The 19907-nt window shown below is 33.1% G+C and overlaps 1 protein-coding gene across 27 annotated transcripts in view; it reads left to right on the plus strand.

Moving 5' to 3' along the window:
- LOC114344868 (voltage-dependent calcium channel type A subunit alpha-1) overlaps positions 1 to 19907 on the plus strand; it is a 460590-nt gene that overhangs the window by 398016 nt on the left and 42667 nt on the right. For 19 of the 27 annotated variants that reach the window (XM_050650056.1, XM_050650071.1, XM_050650052.1 and 16 more), the window contains 3 exons: positions 844 to 1040; positions 7228 to 7237; positions 17863 to 17984. In XM_050650056.1, the coding sequence (XP_050506013.1) occupies positions 844 to 1040; positions 7228 to 7237; positions 17863 to 17984 (329 nt within the window). The remainder of the gene's footprint in view (positions 1 to 843; positions 1041 to 7227; positions 7238 to 17862; positions 17985 to 19907) is intronic. The other 8 variants (XM_050650159.1, XM_050650142.1, XM_050650150.1 and 5 more) reach the window with 2 other exon arrangements.

The following is a 19907-nucleotide window of genomic DNA, read 5'->3' on the forward strand; positions in this document are numbered from 1 at the left end:
AAAAGAGCCCATACATTTTTTTGGAGATGGATGCAGGTCTATTTTTTTATTTTGTGCATTTTATCAAAAACTGTATTTTTTTAATTTTTGGAAACCTTTAACCTTAAAAGATTCGAAAACTGTTTTTTGGGGGTTTTTGGGGATTTTCCCTATTTTATAGACTTCAAAATAAATCAGATGAAGGTTTCTTTTATAAGCTATACAACGTTTAAAATAACTAAGTACATTCAAACTCCCCAAAAACGTGGGTTTTTTTTGGGAAATCTTTTTTGATGTTACGCACACTCAACCTACGCGTGTTTTGTAAAAGCCTTATCTATGTGTGTGAATTTTTTGAAATTTTTAAATAGATTGTATATCACCTAAAAAAAATAAAAACAAAAAAATATGAGACGTCTTATGGTTTAATAACAATGTAAAAAATGAATAAAATTGAATTATGGGTGAGGGTATTTCGATTATCTTAACGGGGGTATCCAATAGCAAAATTGTAAATTTCGAGTATAAAGGCATGTAAATACACTTTTAATATAGTTCTAGATACATTTAAACAAAATAAGTTTTATTACTAGAGTTTTTCACATTAGCACTAATTTTAGTCTTCAACCGTGGTATTACTATAATTTAATTAAAAATTATAGTGCATGAGTTTTATAGAATGAGCTAGAAATTCGTCGAATCGTTCTGGAACTCTTTTTCTAGATAATTTCATAGAGAGCTTTCTTTGCCTAGTAAGTTAAATGATTAGAAATCCTTGTGATATTAATAATTGTTTAAAAAAGGAAGTTTTTTGGTTAGTTTTGAAACGCTTAAAGTACCTAAAAGTTATTTGTACCGAAACAGAAAGCATCGTTTTTCGACTGCCTGATGGACATGGCCGGTCATCTCGGAGGCGGAGGCAGCAGGGCTGGGTCTTTTAGTCTGGAGGTCGCCCCCCTTATGGGGGGACAAGATCATTCTGAAACCCATCTCACCCTGCCAGAGGATAGCTCTCTTATTACCCTTGCCAGAAGAAACACGAAGAGGAACCGATCGATTAGGTGAGTATTTTTCTGTTTTGTATATACACTCACTGGCACAAAATTCCGCCACCCAAAATTTTTGATTAAGTTTAACAATTTATAACTTTATTATTTGTGCTCCGATTTTCAAGATTCTTATACCAGTTTGTAGATACATGCATTGGTATTATTTAGTATTATTCAGGTAACAAAAAAATTTTGCTTGCATGGCATTATACAGGGGTGAATGGAAGCGTTGTATTTTCTCCTAACTTTAAAAAATTCTGTGGAAAAATGGAATAGCTGATTTTGTTTCATAGTTCTGCCATATTATCCCGGATTCATCACTAAAATTTTTTTTAATTATCCGAATATCTCTTTTCTTGTAAGAGCTGTACCATTTTTTGTAAATAAAAACACTTATTGACTCATAAAATTCTGGTTGGATTGATAAGATTCGAATTGCCCACATGCAGCATCTCAATCCTATTGAGCATTTATAGGATGAATTAAAAAAGCTATTCGCCGTCATCCTAGGCCTCCAGAAAATTTGGTGCAGTTATGGACCTGCTAGAGGAATATGGGGCTATTCCCCAGGCAAGGATAACCAGGGCCGCCGAGAGGGATGAGCGGGCCCCGGTAAAAGTGAAGGGAGGGCTTCCGACAAAATGTGAAGAGCGAAAAAATTTGTTTAATTTTTATAGAAATAAAATTATTATTCAAATATAAATTTTATTAAATTTTTATTATATTTATAATAGTGAAAATATTTATAATACAGGTGCTTTTCGAAATTTCTAATTTGCAAAAATGTCTCTAATTTTCAAAAAATCGCATGATTTTGCCAAATCATTCTCAATTCACAAAGTTGGTAGGCAGCTGACCGATCCTGTTTCATTGTAGCTATTATTACCTCATAGAATTTTTTATGCGAAAAAGAAAACTAAATGATATTTCTGCTTCTGCGACTGTACCGGTAATGTGGAAAATATTCTTAACGCAATAACGATTCAAATTTGAGATGTTTAAGTTTATTTAGCAAATATATTGGAGAAAGTCGAAATTCACCAATATTGTCCTTGTATTTCGCTCTCAAATGAAAAATTCCATCTATCAATTCTTCACTGATGTCTTTTTTATAAAACTCGCCCAATACATATCAATTTTTTTCTTAATATTGTCGTCATCTTTATCTCGGAATATCCATAAAATATTAAATAGCGAATGAATTTTACTTTCCGCGTTAAATCTCCTGGTTAAATTGTTTATTCTAGGCCCACGCAAATCATTAAAAAATCTCATAGGCTCTTTGCGCGGTTTTTCTTTATTTGATGTAAATTCTGGATTTATTCCATAATTGCTGGTAACTAATTTAGATGCTGCAACATAGATTCTTCTGATTTTATGTAAATATTCTAGAAGCGCTGATATATTTTTAATCTCCATATCCATATCTCCTGCACTGTAGTATTTGATCTTGTGATTTATTGCTGTTAAAATTTTAAACAAAATCGATTAAAGGTCATAATATTAAATATAGCCGAGTATTATCTAATTATACGCATTATGGACATAAAGTGAAGAGCAAAAAAACGGGAAAAATTACGTCTTTGGTCTGGTCGACGCCGGCCCCCTTACATCGCCGGGCCCCGGTAAAATGTACCGGGTGTACCGCCCTCTCGGCGGCCCTGAGGATAACACGTCTATATTCGATGCTAAACAGATTGCGAGCAGTCGTTGCTGCAAGAGGTGGACATACTCGCTATTGAATTGTTTTGTTTTGTTGTTAATTTTGTTTTGTTTTGTTAATTTTAGTGCGTTTGATATTTTTAATTAAATAAACCTTCAAAGCAGTGTTTCTATTTACAGCTCTTACAAGAAAGCAGATAATTCAAAAATCAAAACCTTAGTGATACTTCCAGGATAATACAAAAGGAGTATGAAACAAAAACAGCCCTCCAATTTTTCCAAAGAATTTTTTAAATTTAGGAGAAAAAACAATGCTTCCATTCTCCCCCGTATAATGCCATCTAAGCAAAAATTTTTGAAGTTGTACTTGTTTAGGCGCTTTGGGAGTAAATTTATATGTGCGCGAAATCATGAAAATCTTGGTCCCTGGCGCAGCTTAAACGTTATACGTCCTCTGATTTTGTAATTACAATGACCTGTAAACAATTGTTCAATATGTCGGTTATTTTATTACGGTTATACGTCAATGGTTATATAGGTAAACACATTGTGTGTACAGTTGAGTCCGGGAATCTTTACCCGTGCGTCATCATTTAAAACATACGAAATAAGTCGATAATAAGTCGGAAATTGAAATTTACTAAACGCAACAGCAAGACACTTACTTTCACTTGCTGTTGCGTTTAGTGAATTTCAATTTTCGACTTATCATCCACTTATTTCGTATGATTTAAATGATAACGCACGGGTAAAGATTCCCGGACTCAACTGTATATTAGTTTTTATTGTTGTGAGGACAGACACAAAAAGCCAGTTTATAATTTTAGTGACTTTTAAACAGTTTGTAAAAGCAACAGGTAAGTAATTTTAAATGTTTCAGTATTGTAATAAAAGATTAGGACTTACATATCTATTTGGAAAATGTACCTAGTAGGTAATGCTTTGATTTACATAATTTGATTACCACCACAATTTCTACCAATCTTCATATCTAATAAATTGGGGTCTATATTTTAGATTTGGGGATATTTGGGGTCTTTTTAGTCTATATTTTATTGTATTTTAATATTTTAATTCCACTGTAAGAGAATAAGCAACTGTCAAAAAAGTTAACGTTTCATTGCTATATCTTCCCATATCATTCACATATCTCACTAGCTAAGTTCTACGTGCGGTGAGTTCAAAATATTATAGACGCAGGTTCAATTCCCAATGCAAATTTTTATTTTTTTTTTATTTTTTTTATACATTTTATGATTATAAGTATATTTATTATATTTTTGAAGATACTCTTCTTGATTGAGGGTAAAATTGTACATAAATCTGCGCGCCTGCGCACACAGACAGTATGTAGTTCCTTGCTAATCTTTCAAGATAGGTATGTATGTATCTGTATCCGTGCAGATAAGTCATTAAAAGAATATATTATTGTTTTTAGTAAATGTATTATTTAATATAATTCTTGTGTTTTTGGATTTGTGTTTCTCTGTAGTAAAAGAATATTATATTATAACATTTTTACACTATTCCTCGCCGTGTTGTGTAATTATATCCGAAACTTACATGTCAATTGCAACGACCTCGCTAGAGTAGTTGGTAGGGCGTTAGCTCCGAGATTGAAACGACGTGGGTTCAAGTCCTGGGCGATTCGTATTTTTGAAGTTATACTTCTTTAGGCGCGATTGAGATTGAGGGGTGCATTTATATTGATCTGCGCGCATGCGCACACCGACAGTTTGGTATTAGTCTTTATACGGGCTCAGATTGGGTGTTGAAATGATCTGTCAATAACTGTTCAATATGGAGGTTATGGGTAAACAAAAATGTTGTATAATATATTAGTTTTTATTGTTGTGAGGACAGAAATAAAATCAAATTTATAATTATAGTGACTTTCTAAATAGTTTTGAAAAGCCACAGGTACGTAATTCTAAATGTTTCAGTTGTATTCCAATAAAAAATTATCTTCATACCTATTTGGAAAATGTAAAAAAAATTATGTACTTACCTAGTAATTGCTATGCTATACCCCTAGTAGGCAATGCTTTAATTTACATAATCTGGTTACGAACAAACTTTCTACAAATTTTCATCTAATGTATCGTTTTCTTACTCTATATATTGTTGTATTTTAATTAGACAAAAATCAAACTAATAAAAATTCATATAAATAAAATGTCAAAAAGTTGTTCAGTTTGTGTATATTCCCACATGACGTATACGCGAAGGTGGTGCAGTTTGAAATCGCTTCGACTCTCGTACGGCGGGATACACGGGAATTAGGTTCAAGCCCAATGCAAGTTATATCATTTTTTTATATTTTTTATAGATTTTATGATTGTAAGTATATTATTATATATTTTTTTTCAGAAAATACGTATTTAATTAAAATTTTTGGCAACAATTATTGCTCAGAAATCATTTGTGGCATTTTTCAATGTGTTTGTGTGTGTTTTATTATTCTTTTATTTTTTTAATTTTTGGTATTGTTTTAATAAAAATTTTTGGAAAGTAGTAGAGAAACTGTTTAAAGTATATTGATTTCGTTGAAATTATATAATAGAAGTATAACTTCTTACGTGCGTACAAAGTACACCCATTCTTTTTTTTTATTTTTGGTTGTTTTATTAAAATTTTTTTTGAAAGTGGTAGATAAGAAAGTTAGTTTAACTTTTAAATAAAATACAAATAACCTGTTAAGTAAATTTACTTCGTTGAAATGACCTATATAATAGAAGAATGTCTTCTTACGTGCGTACAAAGTACACACATTCTTTTTTTTCAGAAAATACGTATTTAGCTAAAATTTTTGTCAACAATAATTATTGTTCAGAAATCATTTCTGTGTTTCATTTTTCATTGTGTTTGCGTGTGTTTTATTCTTTTATTTTTTTAATTTTTGGTATTGTTTTAATAAAAATTTTTGGAAAGTAGTGACTATTAAAATTAGTTTAATATTTATATAAAATATAAATAAACTGTTTAAAGTATATTGATTTCGTTGAAATCATATAATAGAAGTATAACTTCTTACGTGCGTACAAAGTACACACACACATTCTTTTTTTTACCGGAATAATAACAAACGACATCAACACAATGTATTGATGTTGTTATTATTCCGGTAAAAAAAGAATGTGTGTTCTTTGTACGCACGTAAGAAGTTATACTTCTATTATATGATTTCAACGAAATCAATATACTTTAAACAGTTTATTTATATTTTATATAAATATTAAGCTAATTTTAATAGTCACTACTTTCCAAAATTTTTTATTAAAGCAATACCAAAAATTAAAAAAATAAAAGAATTAAACACACGCAAAACACAATGAAAAATGAAACAAAGAAATGATTTCTGAACAATAATTATTGTTGACAAAAATTTTAGCTAAATACGTATTTTCTGAAAAAAAAAAGAATGTGTGTGTACTTTGTACGCACGTAAGAAGATATTGTCATGTACCTACAAACCGATGCAAGAATCTTGAAAATCGGAGTACAAATAATAAAGTTATATATTGTTAAAATTAATCAAAAATTTTGGGTGGCGGAAATTTTTGTCGATGAGTGTATTTTAAACGTCATTGAAAACTAATATTTTTATAAAAGCTGTATTAAAAATATCACGTTCAAAAAACAAAAAAAAAATAAGTAGTGCCTAAGAGCAAATTAAGAGAGTATTTGTTAAATTAAATTCTTTTTCTTCTTAGTGTATCTACCTTGTTCCGAGGAACGTCTGCTACTAACATGCTTACAGTTTTCGTATAATAAACTCGATTCTATATTGCTCTGGAGCTATGTGCAGCTATTTTCTGCTGTTAAACTCATCCACTGTTACAAATATCTCAACTATAAATTTATTTCCTTAAATATAATATATGAATAACTACACAAAGACTCGTAGCCCCCATTATACCCCAATCCCGTATAATCACACATTTTCTCGAAATAAAAACATTGACAACTATACACACAGCTACCCATCCAACAACTCCGGATCTGAGATTGCAGCAACCGCTAACTGCGGTTATACAGTTACCAGCGAAGCATCTCTTAAATACAGAGTTCCTTCACCCCGGCAGATTCTGACTCAATGGGTCGTATAGTGCCGTTTGAGTTCCTTTTAAATTCAGTACACTGAGTTGAACTGATTTCATGGCCCTCGGCTTTCTTCTTAAATGCACTCTCGGCGGCCCATCACTTTTTGGATTCATTGGAGTGGAGAACTTAGTGGGATTGCGTTGGTATCGATGAGCATTCGGTCCTCTGCTGACGAGTTGATGAATGCCATATCGTTAAAAATTTCAGTCATTTACTGTATATTTGATCTGCTCCACTGATCATACCCTTCTGGGCTTGGATTGCAGATTTTTCCACTTCAAATTTTAACTTCAGCTCTTACTTCGTCTTCAAAAGAAAGGGCCCAACCCTCAAAAGATAGTTTTTTGTGTATAAACAGATGATAAACAGCTTTTTACTAAAAATATATTAATACATTTTCAAACCACTAAAAACACATTTTTTTTTGTTTCAGGAACAAAAAGGTGAAAATACCCTCTGCTTAGGTGGTATATTATATGTATTAGAATAGTTAGGTCAGGAAAATACCTAGAACCTTACATAGTTGGGTGATAAATGTTTAAATATTCATTTCCAGATGCAGATATAATATGATAAAAATAGTCTTAGAATCCATCCTTAAGGTATAATAGTAGAATAGTCTTTGATAGATTTTTGTATGATACAAGTACATATTTTTACTTTATTAATTCACTTAATATTTCTTAAACTCTTACTAATTTCACAGTTTACAATTATTACAATCAAATGCACATATAGTAGACCAAAGAGTCTATGGAGATAAGTGGAGAATATGATATGTAATTAGTAATGTCCCATTATCAAGTATCCCATATGCAGCTTTTAACACCACTTTATTTCATTTTGTGATATTTCCGCTTATAGTTTCAACTCATCTTACTATTTCTCCAGCATCAGAAATTTTCAATTACCCTATCTTATTATCTCCTTCTTGCCTTGTTTCTTTCAACAGTTGCACAAAATATTTGAAATTGTGTCAGTTTTTTTTTCTTTTTTTTTTCTCTTTGATTCTGGCCTTGGTTTAGAACTAGAACCTTTAGCCACGTAATTGTATAACTTATCACCAACTCAGGTGTAATGTGTAGTGTGTGTTGAGTAAGTGTCTTGTTACTTTGCAAAGTCGACGTCATTGTCTTTGCAAAGAGACGCTAATTGTATACGAACGTCTGCGGTCCCTCCGGTGAGTACCGATGTGTCAGTTTTTTAAAAGTTTAAAAGACTGGTATGATTTTTACACTCTTCTGAATGAAAAAAAAGAGTAATTTTGAAGTTTGTAAATTTTTTTTTCCTAGCTGAGCGCTTTAGACTTACAGCTGGTTCAAAAAAAAACTGATAAGACTCTTAAAGCGTATTTTGTAAAAAATTAAGCAGTGTATTTTAAAGGATAAATACTTATTATTTACATACTGTCACTGTCACTGCCAAATCTTAAAATTTGTCAGATAACTTATTCTATTCAACCTCAAAAGTGGCTCCACATGCTGGCAAAAAACTAATATTAAGAATTGTAACGAATTTAGAAGATGGTTGGTCACCATCTGCCGTAGCGAACCATTTTAACGTAAGCAGAACAACCGTTTTTAATATTAATAAAAGATGGAGAGAACAAGAAACTCTCAAAAGAAAGCAAGGTTTGGGAAGAGCTCTCTGAAGAAGACAATTTCATAGTTCCTTTCACGCAGATGGACCGAAGACTACAAGCTGTTATCACTGCTGATGGACATATTACAAAATACTAATTTTATTTTTACATACCTAAATTTAGTATAGTTTTGGTCTTCCAGACCCTCCCTTTTTTTCGAGAGTTTCTTGTTCCCTCCATTTTTTATTAATAGAAAAACTGTGGTTCTGCTTATGTTAAAATGTTTTGGTGCCTCTGATAGTGCCCAGTTATCTTTTAATTTGGTTATAATTCTTGCTTTAATATACATATGTATTGTTGAGTTAAGTCGTTTGTTTTATTCCTTTAATAATAAAAATGATAACAACAACCCTACTTTATGTAAAAACTATCATTTATATACTCTTTATAAAATGCAGAAATTCAAAATAATATAAAAATTTAGACCTTAATAATTATTACAATTTTTAAATTAATGTCCGAATGGTCTTTTATTTGACAAATAATGACATTATTTTGAAGTTTATTAAGTACGATATAACGCCCTAGGGCCTATTAAATTTAAATAACGAGTTAAATATGTACTGTCAAGTTGACAAATAAAACTCTAAGTAAAACTATGGTTACCACAATTACGTTACGACTATTTCTGGTAAATGTACTTATTTGAAAACTAATTAATTCAAAATTCATTCAATTTTTTTATATAAAGAATAATTTAGTCGGATATTAAACGTTGAAGGCACCACGGGTATTATAATAATAACGCTTTCGGTCAACGTATATACCTCGGGCCGAAGGCCCTCGGTCTATACACCATTGACCTCAAGCGTTATTATCCTTATAATACCCTTGGTACCTTAATAACTATAAATGTAATCAGTAGTTGTTTGTTTGATTATTTTAACTGACTTTGACAGTCTGTCATAATAAATATAATATAATGTCAGACCAATCAAATACACTGGTCAAAATAATCAAATTTTACTAAGAGTCGTATCAGTTTTTTTAGGAACCAGTTGTACAAAGCCATCTTCATAGAGCTATGTTCAAAGATTTGAAGTATCACTTGAAAGAGAGAGAGAGAGAGAGAGAGAGAGAGAGAGAGATCCCATTTTTTGATTTGAAAAAAAATCCTTTGTAGTTTTAAAATTTGGCCGGAGGTTGAAACTTTTATAAATGTAAAAATTGTAAAAAAAGTCTAGGCCAGTACATGTGAAAGTCCCATGTGCTGTTCTAGATGTATTTAAAGTTTTTACAATTTTTACATATAAAAATTTCAACCCCCGACCAAGTTTTAAAACTGCATAAGAAATGTTTTCAATTCAAAAAATGGCATTCCTCTCTCTGTTTAGTGGTACCTTAAACCTTTGACTATAGCTCGGAAGATAACTTTGTAAGGCGAAAACGGTCAGCCAGGAGATTAAAAAAAATTTACAAAACTTCAAATTTATTACTTCAAAAATACTTTTCTTTTCCCATTCATTCAGTTTCTTAAAAAGTTGCCCAAAACCCCCCGAACTTCAGAAGATAACACGCCTTAGCAGTGACCTTCGGTACCTGGGGTTTGGGGGGTCGTTTCTGATGACGTACTCGTATTCAGCGACCCCGAAACCTCCTAGTAATCTACTTCAATGCATTGAAGGCCAAAAACCTTCGAAACTCCTGAAGATGACGTGCCTTAACAGTGACCGTGAGCACCAGATGCTCCAAGGATCAGTTCTGATGGCGTATTCGTGTTCAGTAACCCCTAAAATACCCAGTGTATTCTGTTTGCATCAATTTAGTACCGACCTCGCTCGAGACTCCAGAAAATTATGTGACACTAAGCACCAGGTGCTCCGGGTGATCCCCAAAAACCGCCATAGTAACCTATTTGCATCAATTTAATACCGAAAACCTTTGAAACTCCAGAAGATGACGTGCCTTAGGAGTAACACTAGGCACCAGGTGCTCCGGGGGTCGATCCTGATGGTGTGTTCGTGTTTAGCGACTCCAAAAACATCTAAGTAATCTGTTTGGAGCAATTTAGTGCCGATAACCCTCAAACCTCCTGATGACGTGCCTTAACAGTGGGTCTGGGCATCAGGTACCCGAAGGTCTGTTCTGATGACGTAGTCATGCTCAGCGACCACAAAAATCCTCCAGTAACAAAATATTGCCTTTAATATGCTTATTTTGCAATGTTTATGCACTTTTGGATATATTTTACTTACTTTAAAAATGTAATTATGCCTTTCCACCCATTTTTCTATACTAGATTTTTTTCCTGTCATCATCTTGAACACAATGCAAACAGTTGTCTCTAGGTGCTGTATTTAAAAATCGATTTATTCCGGTGTTTTTTGTGCTAAATACCCTGGTCTATTAGTGCTGTTTCGATCATCAAACTATTACCCTGATGAGTCATATTATTATTGTCACAGTATTTCTTAGAGTTGTTTAAAATAGCATATAAGCCAAAGGGGTGGATAATGGACTGGCCTAATTTTCTGTGAAATATACTAGCACAGATGGCTGTAAATGAGTCAAGCTCTATATTATAGGTTTTTGGGTGGACATTGGAATATGATTTTTACGAAAAACCTCCTTATTAGTACATTTCTTGTGGGGTTTATAGGTCATTCTCTGGAATAAATTCTTACTTGGTTTATCAAAGACGTTGTTGAAATGGTCCTAACTATACCTCATAATCAGTAACCATACACTCACTGTTTTAACTCTACCAATCTCTACTAGACACATCTACTACATTTGCATTACTTTTTTGCACGAACTATCGCAATTTTTGTCACATTTTTAGACTAGTAATTAAAAAAAAATACATATAAAAAGGCATGTTCATACACTTTTTATAATACAATATGTGTATAAAGTCTTAGATTAATTTTGTTGTGTAGCGTCTATAGCTTCAAATTTAGCAAGGAATTGGACAAAAAATCTAGGAAATATAATAAAAATTTATAACAAAAATTTATACCGAAAAATTTTAATGAGATATTCAAATTCAAACCCAACATTTATTAGAAACCTTTTTTTTTATTTTAAATTTTTGTTTATTTTATCTTATTGGTACCTTTAGTTTTACATTACATATTAGACTCATAATTTGTTATCTGGTAGTTTATTTGCGTATTTCGGATAAGCTGCAAAATTTGCCATATCAGGAAGAACATAAAATGAAGCTGGCAAGCAATTAATCCGTATTTATAGTCAGAAATTAATAGTGTTGATACTGTTCTGTGTTAAATGCACCTCTTTCGATGAGAGTCGTCATCGGAAGATGTTATCTCGGTAGACTTCAATATTGAGTTCACTGCCACAGTACAGTGCATTACTATAGGATTGTTATATAAATATGGGATATATGATATAGGACACATAGGATTGTTATATACAATCAATGTGTTAATTTACCGGGTGTATTTGTAAAGTTTAATTGTTATGGGAGTTTTTAGGAAATATTCCGCAACCCTTGTTCCTGGCGTTTCATCGTGATATCAAATTTCCGCAAAACTCCAAGAGTCTAGACCCGTCCTGGGCACCAGGGGCCTCAGAAACAAATATCCGTTACGATATTCGTGATCAGCGAACCCAAAAACCCCCGAGTAACACCCGTATGTACTGATTTTACATCAAATTTACATAAATCTCCAGAAGAGATCTATCCTGGGCACTAGGTGCATCGAAGATTATTAGTCTAAGAGCTAGTGAACCCTCCGACTAACGGTCATCCTGTAAGGCTAGAAATTTGTATAGTGATAATTCATAGTACACCAAGGCTAAAAACCATGACCTGGCAGGCATCGGCCCTGCACGTGTATGTACCAGGTGAATAGAAAAGTGCATAGTTTAGGGGAAAAATAAACTTTCTAGTGTAAAGTTTAAATTTAAGTATGTGTTTGAGTAAGTCATTTAGAAGAAATGTGTACAATGCCAGGTGATTCTGAACAGCATAAGACCTTGTCAGGCGAGGGCAAAAATTAGGGTTTTCCTAAAATTATTTTTTTTGCGTCGAACAAAGTTTTTTTAGGTTTTTTGAATAATTCCAAACCGAAAAGGTCTTTAGTGACTTTTCTCTTAGGTTAATAGTTTTTGACATATTATAAGCGATTAAAAAATTTAAAAATTATGTAATCGGCCATTTTTAACCCTGAATCGGACATTTAACTGAAAATTTCAATGTTGCCAAGGTAGGTAGATATTCTCTAAACGTCAATTGATGAAATCCCGAAGAGTTTTTTGCAATACAATATCGAAAACCCCCTTGTTTTTTAATTGCTTATCAAGCGGGCGCGACACTGTAGTATAAGTGAGGACTTTGAGTTTGCATAAATTCATTATCTCGAGAATGGGCAAATTTGAAGAGAAATCCTCGAACAAATAGATTTTTATTTTTAAATTGAGACTTTTTGGTATATACATAATACTAGTGACGGCATCCATCTGGGCGTGATGACGTAATCGATGATTTTTTGTTGAATGGGAGTAGGGGTCGTGTGATAGCTCATTTGAAAGGTTATTTAATTCTATATTCATAAATATAAACATTAACATATTTATTTATACACGATCTAAAAAATAAAATTTTTATTAAATTAATTTACACAAAAAGAAAAAAAAATTGCACACAATTTGTATAAATAATTAGGTTAACGTTTATATTACTGAATTAAGAATTAAATAATCTATCAAATCAGCTATCACACGACACCTACTCCCATTCAAAAAAATCATCGATTGCGTCATCACGCCCAGATGGATAACGTCACTAGTATTATTATATATGCCAAAAAGTCCTAATTTAAAAATAAAAATCGTCCTGTCCGAGGATTTCTCTTCAAATTTGTCCATTCTCGAGATGATGAATTTATGCAAACTCAAACGTCCTCACTTATACTACAGTGTCGCGCCCGCTTGAACAATTAAAAAACAAGGGGGTTTTCGATATTGTATTGCAAACAACTCTTTGGGATTTCATCAATCGATGTTTAAAGGATATCTACTTACCTTAGCAACATTGAAATTTTCAGTTAAATGTCCGATTCAGGGTTAAAAATGGTCGATTTAGCAATTTTTAAACTTTTTAATCGCTTATGTCAAAAACTATTAACCTAAGTGAAAAGTCACTAAAGACCTTTTCTGTTTGGAATGATTCAAAAAATGTAAAAAAATGTGTTCGATGCAAGAAAAAATAATTTTAGGAAAAAAGCCTAATCTTTCCCCTCGCCTGGCGAGGTCTTATGCTGTTCAGAATCGCCTGGCATTGTACACATTTATTCTAAATGACTTTTTCAAACACATACTTAAATTTAAACTTTAAAGCAGAAAATTTATTTTTCCCCTAAACTATGCACTTTTCGATTCAACTGGTAGATACACGTGCAGGGCTGATGCCTGCCAGGTCATGGTTTTTAGCCTTGGTGTGCTATGAATTATCACTAGACAAATTTCTAGCCTTACAGGAAGACCGTTAGTCGGAGGGTTCACTAGCTCTTAGACTATAATATCTTCGTCACGATATTCGTGTTTAGTGAGCCCAAAAACCTCCGAGTAGTAATATTCAACCCATTTCCGTCAATTATTTCCGAATTAAAAATTTATTATTTTTTATCACAGCGAACCCAAAAAACCGAAAGGCTTGTTGGAAAATTAATTTTCCTTATTCAGTAATTTAATTTTCATCTTATTTTCATAAGGCTCTTACAAATCGAATACAACAAGATTCATTTAGACGCTGCTTCCAATTGCAAAAATTTGGTAGGTTTTGAGTGCCTTGCCTATATACTATCGAACTAACGCTCCTTCAGACTACACTGTTAAATGTTCATATTGCGTTTTCAATTTCGTAGTGGCCATATATCTACATTGGATGAACCACGTACTGCACTGCTCAATGATGAAGTTACACTGAAAAATGTAAAGAAAGTCCACGAAATGGTTCTAGCTGATCGTAAATTGAAGGTGTGTAAATTGATAGAGAATTACATAGAGAGAATCACAAGAATTAAGTAAAGAACGCACTACGCATATTTCTAACGAAGTTTTGAATGTGAAAAAAATTACCCTGCCTTTGCTGATCCTTTACCAAAAATGGTAAATTTACATCAATGTATAATAGCCAATATTACATTATAATAGCCTATAAGACTATGCAGCTGCTCCCAAGAGAGTTTTGACAATGGCAAAAATTCTTGAGTTGAGCTTCGAGTTGTTTGCCCATTCGGCTTATTCTGCTGATTACTTCCTCTCCGATTATTATGTGTTCTCCTTACCCAATAGGAAGAGGAGTATGACAAGGATGTGTAATATCCCTTTACTTTTTAATAAGTCCTCAGAAGACATATTTCAAGAGGCACTAGAATACATAAATAAAGGCATATCAATTATTAACGGAACACTAGTGAATAATCTCAGTTATCCAGGGCCTCGATTTTTGACCCTTCGCTTCGTTATCGAACGTATTGGTTTCGTATCTGTTTAGTATACGAAGCGAATACGTTCGATAACGAAGCGAAGGGTCAAAAATCGAGGTCCAGACGATACAATACTCCTTGCACACAGCAGAGAAGCGCTGCAAATTGTGGTTGATCACACTGAACAAGTTTGAAGACGAAACAATTTACGAAGACGGGTTCATGTGGCTCTTTGAAGGATAATTTGTGGCTCTCAATAAATCTACCTGAATTATGTTTAATTTTGTGTTTCAAAATGTGTTAAATTACTGACAACAAATATAAAAGACTAGTGTAACATCAGAAATTAGACAAGGAAACCTCTTATCACCGTTGCTATTCAATTTGGCCTTAGAATATAAGTAAAGTATCATCTGACTGAGCTGACAGGGCGAATCCGCGGATTCGCGCCTTGCGAATCGAGGATCAAAACTATTGTTGGCCATTGCTGATGATGTAGGTTGTCAGTTTCGCTGACGCAGTCTGGCTGATTCATTAATAATGAAACATAAAAAGTGACCATTGCATTCACACGTTTCATGTTTTGCTCCATTGAGTCCTCAAGGCGGGTTCTCACTTGTCAGTTTCGCTGACGCAGTCTGGCTGTTTCATTAATAATGAAAAATAAAAAGTGACCATTGCATTCAAACGTTTCATGTTTTGCTCCATTCAGCCCTCAGTCAGTCCAAACATTTTATATCGTTGTAATGAAAATGGTTAAAAAAAATTTAAACCAGCTGTTCGGAAAGTAAATTTACAATGATTAGTAAATGAATTACAGAATATTCCAGTGAATCGAAAGAAAAGAAAACGTCGTAGATATTGGGGCAGGTCCAAATTGAACAAATCACGAAAATGTATGTTCTCGTGCTTCAGTTTCTATTCATTATAGGCGGGTTCTCACTTGTCAGTTTTGCTGACGCAGTCTAATTGATTCAGTGATCCTGAACAAATAATGAACATGAGAACACCTTTTCATTTTAAATGATCAGTACATTCATACTTTTAGTTAAAGTGAAAGCCAGTTCTACTTTTTATCATTATTGACTGATCATGGTCGCATAATGAATAGAAACTGAAGCGCGAGAACATCCATTTTCGTGATTTGTTCAATGTGGCAAGTTTTGAGAGCAATTTTGGAGCAATTTTTTGCAGAATCTCTTGAAATTTGTCTTTGTTCTTAAGTGGTTTGTATATGAATCACAATCTTCCAAAGCTAATTCTTTCAATATACATAGTTGCACTAGCACCCCATATATTTTTGCGAAATATTCAGGACCTGCCCCAACATCTGCGACGTTTTCTTTTCTTTCGATTCACTGGAATATTCTGTAATTCATTTATACTCATTGTAAACATACTTCCCGAAAAGCAGGTTTCAATTTTTTTTGAACCATTTTCATTACCACGATATAAAATGTTTGGACTAACTGAGGACTGAATGGAACAAAATATGAAACGTGTGAATGCAATGGTCACTTTTTATTTTTCATTAAGAGGAAACAGTAGCGATCAACAGGTAGCAAAAACGCGTTCCAAGATTGCGGCTGTAATTTTGAATATTTTTTCGAGATATTTGGCACACGTATTCGTAATATAATAAAGAATGGCGGTACAGAGCCCAATTTGAAAAATATATTAATATGTGGAAATTACTCTTTAATTAAATACAATATTAAAAAACGAGCCTGTACCACCATTAAGAAGAACAAAAAAATACACTTTCTTCAAATAAACTTTTTTATCCGATGCCTAGATTTTGTGTCATTTGGGAACTACTAACATTTTTAATTTAATTAGTAGTTCCAAAATGACACAAAATCTAGGCATCGGATAAAAAAGTTTATTTGAAGAAAGTGTATTTTTTTGTTCTTCTTAATGGCGGTACAGGCTCGTTTTTTTAATATTGAATTTAATTACACAGTAATTTCCACATATTAATATATTTTTCAAATTGGGCTCTGTACCGCCATTCTTTATTATATTAAGAATACGTGTGCCAAATATCTCGAAAAAATATTCAAAATTACAGCCGCAATCTTGGAACGCGTTTTCGCTACCTGTTGATCGCTACTGTTTCACCTTAATGAATCAGCCAGAATGCGTCAGGGAAACTGACAAGTGAGAACCCGCCTTTATAAAGGAAAAGCTTTAGAGAAAGTACTCAGATACAATTTATAGGGCTTTTCATTCACAGTCATTTGTTTCGAGCTTCTGTCATGTGTCACATAATAATAATAATATATCTACGTCATGCGTCATTGGTATCTACCAATGATACAAACAAAAGATGTATGACGTAGCTATATTAATATTATGTGACACATGACAGAAGCTCGAAACAAATGACAATCGATGAAAAGCCTTATTGTTTGGGATGTGAACTAAATGAACAATGAGATCGCAACCTGTGAAACAATGGCGAACAATGAAATCAGTATTATGCAATGGAAACTGAGAATAGAAATTAAAACTTGAGTATGGAGATGTTACGTATTCTCTGTCCATTTATATGGAGTTAAAGCCTGGACAATTATGGACGCAACTGAAAAAAGACTTGCCAACTTTGAGATGTCGTGTTATCGAGGAATGTGGAAAGACACATACACAGTATATTTTGTGAACCAAGAGGAGGATTTTTAAGAATAAGATATTTGTGGCTTATTCAAAATACCAGATTACTACTACCTTGTCACCACTTGATTTTACTTTTAAACACTCCTTTTAAATTTTAAATATTAAATAACCTCCCTATAAACTTGGTGGTATCCCACCAGCCATTTGCTATTTGATGTTTAAGTATTTTGCATTTTTATTATTTTCTATTTTTTACCTTACTGCATGTTTCTGCATGTTTAGATTTATTGATGCTGCATATATACAGGACTTGTTCTATAAATGACAACCTAATAATTTTACTCTTTTTAACATAGTTCAGTTTCTATCGATTTAGCTGTAGTATTATCATAGTTAGAGTATGGACTTTCTACAGGTGATGGAATTTCAGGATATCATCGGAGGCTCGCGAAGGCCGTCGTGTGATAGTACCGGGGATCAGGCCTTGTTGCGGCCAGGAAGTTTCATCAACCATCATAGAAGAAGTCCCAGTCATAGGCAAGTGCACTTTATTGCTTTAATGTAAACATAGACACAAAGTTACAGGTTGACATAATTAATATTAATCTGTAGAATCTGTTTTTGTATGATAAAAATTCTTAGTCTTCTTCTTCTTCTTTTTATGTAGACATAAGTATGCCTGTTTTTTAATTTGCTTCCGGCAAGTTGTCGTTTCATCGTTTTCATGGTCTTCCCATTGATCGTCGTCCTATTGGGGAACTATTCTATTGGGTCTTTACTATTCTATTTGTTGTCATTCGGCTTATGAGTTCGTTACATTCTACTCTTCTGTTCCTTACCTAGTTATTAATGTTGTTCACCTTGCATCTCCGTCATATATTTGTACTTCTAACTATGTCCTACAGTGTCTTACCATCGATATTTCGAAGGGCTTTCATCCATGTTATTTCTAGCATTCTATTTGTTCTCTCTGTATCAAGTCTCTGCCGCGTATGTCATTATTATTCCGATGACTGTTTTGTAAATTCTTTCTTTCATTTCTTTTCCAATATTTTTATTTTTCCTTATTGTTTCATTTAGGCAACCTGCGGCTCTGCTTGATCTATTCACTTGTCTTCATCTTCCACTTCTAGACGATGAGCTTTCCGTAGCTAGATAGTGTGATCCCTAGATATTTGAACTCCATCACCCTCCAGCTCTAAATAATTATCTTAGTTGATTTGCTATTCTGCCGTCTTAAGCCAAAATGACGTATCTCAAAATTTTTCGATTTTTATATTATGGTTCTTAACGACACCAAATACAGTGTTTAACGAATTTCCTAACTGAAAAAGACGCATTTTAACTCCATGGTGCCTAAAAATTGGTAATAAAATTAGACGCATCTTAAAAAAATACAAAATCCTACTCCGATTCGACGTATCTCATTTTCCCAAGCGAATATGACGGTTCTCAAAGATGCGCCTTTTTCGCTTAGGATTTTTGGTAATTTTAAGCACAGTGCGCATTTAGATGCGTCCTAATTAGTTATTTTTTTACATCGTAGTTTCTGTGTAATGAGTTAGTGGTGGTAAGAACACACGAGCACCTGTTATGGGCTGTTTAGAACCTAACTTTTATGTGAATTGTAATAATCGTTGTTTCAACAAATTTGTTTTATCGGGGTGATAAACTGTGAGTAGTAGCTAAGAAAATATTTCGCTAGCAAGTCTTGGACACGAAGAATGTGAAAGTTGTGAAGAGTTTCCTCTACATGATAAAAGTCACACAAAAGATAATCTTGACGAAACCTGTGATGTTGTTCTGAAGCTATTTCCTTGTGGCATTTTTATAATTAACTATTTAGATGGGAAATAAGCTACAATTAACTTGAAAAAAATAATTTTATTAACGTTTCCTGTGATAATTGTAACAATTGGTAAAAACATATAGACAGAGCAGCAAAGTCGCGTGAAAATTACAGAGATGATGGTAGTCAACCAGAAGAACCAGGTAAGATTATAATATACTGCGCAGACCTTGAAAAAGTTATTATGCTGCCAAGACTGGAAACATTTAAAACTGCAATTTTCACAAACAGATTAACAGTTTACAATGAGAGCTTTGTACTAATTGTCAAAAAAAGAATGACAAAAGGTTTGCCGCTGTTTGGCATGACGCCTTGTTTAAACGCAGTAAAGATGAATTAATAAGTACATTTTACCAGTTTTTCCTATGGTAGGGGAGCCCAAGCGGGGATTTTTGCAGTTACTCGAGCGCGTCAGATTATCATATGGGGAGAAACCTGGTACCCTGCAAATGTACCTCTACCATATATTGGCTCTTAGCACAGGGGAGCTCGTTAAGGGGGGCCCGAAAAAAAAAATCTATCTTTAAAAAAACTCTAAATTGTCAGATTAAGATAAGGTAAGTTAAGTACATGCAAAAGAGTGTATATTTCAAAAATCTGACGATTTGAGA

The sequence above is a fragment of the Diabrotica virgifera genome, chromosome 1, assembly GCF_917563875.1.
Source record: "Diabrotica virgifera virgifera chromosome 1, PGI_DIABVI_V3a".
NCBI classification, from domain to species: Eukaryota; Metazoa; Arthropoda; class Insecta; order Coleoptera; family Chrysomelidae; genus Diabrotica; species Diabrotica virgifera.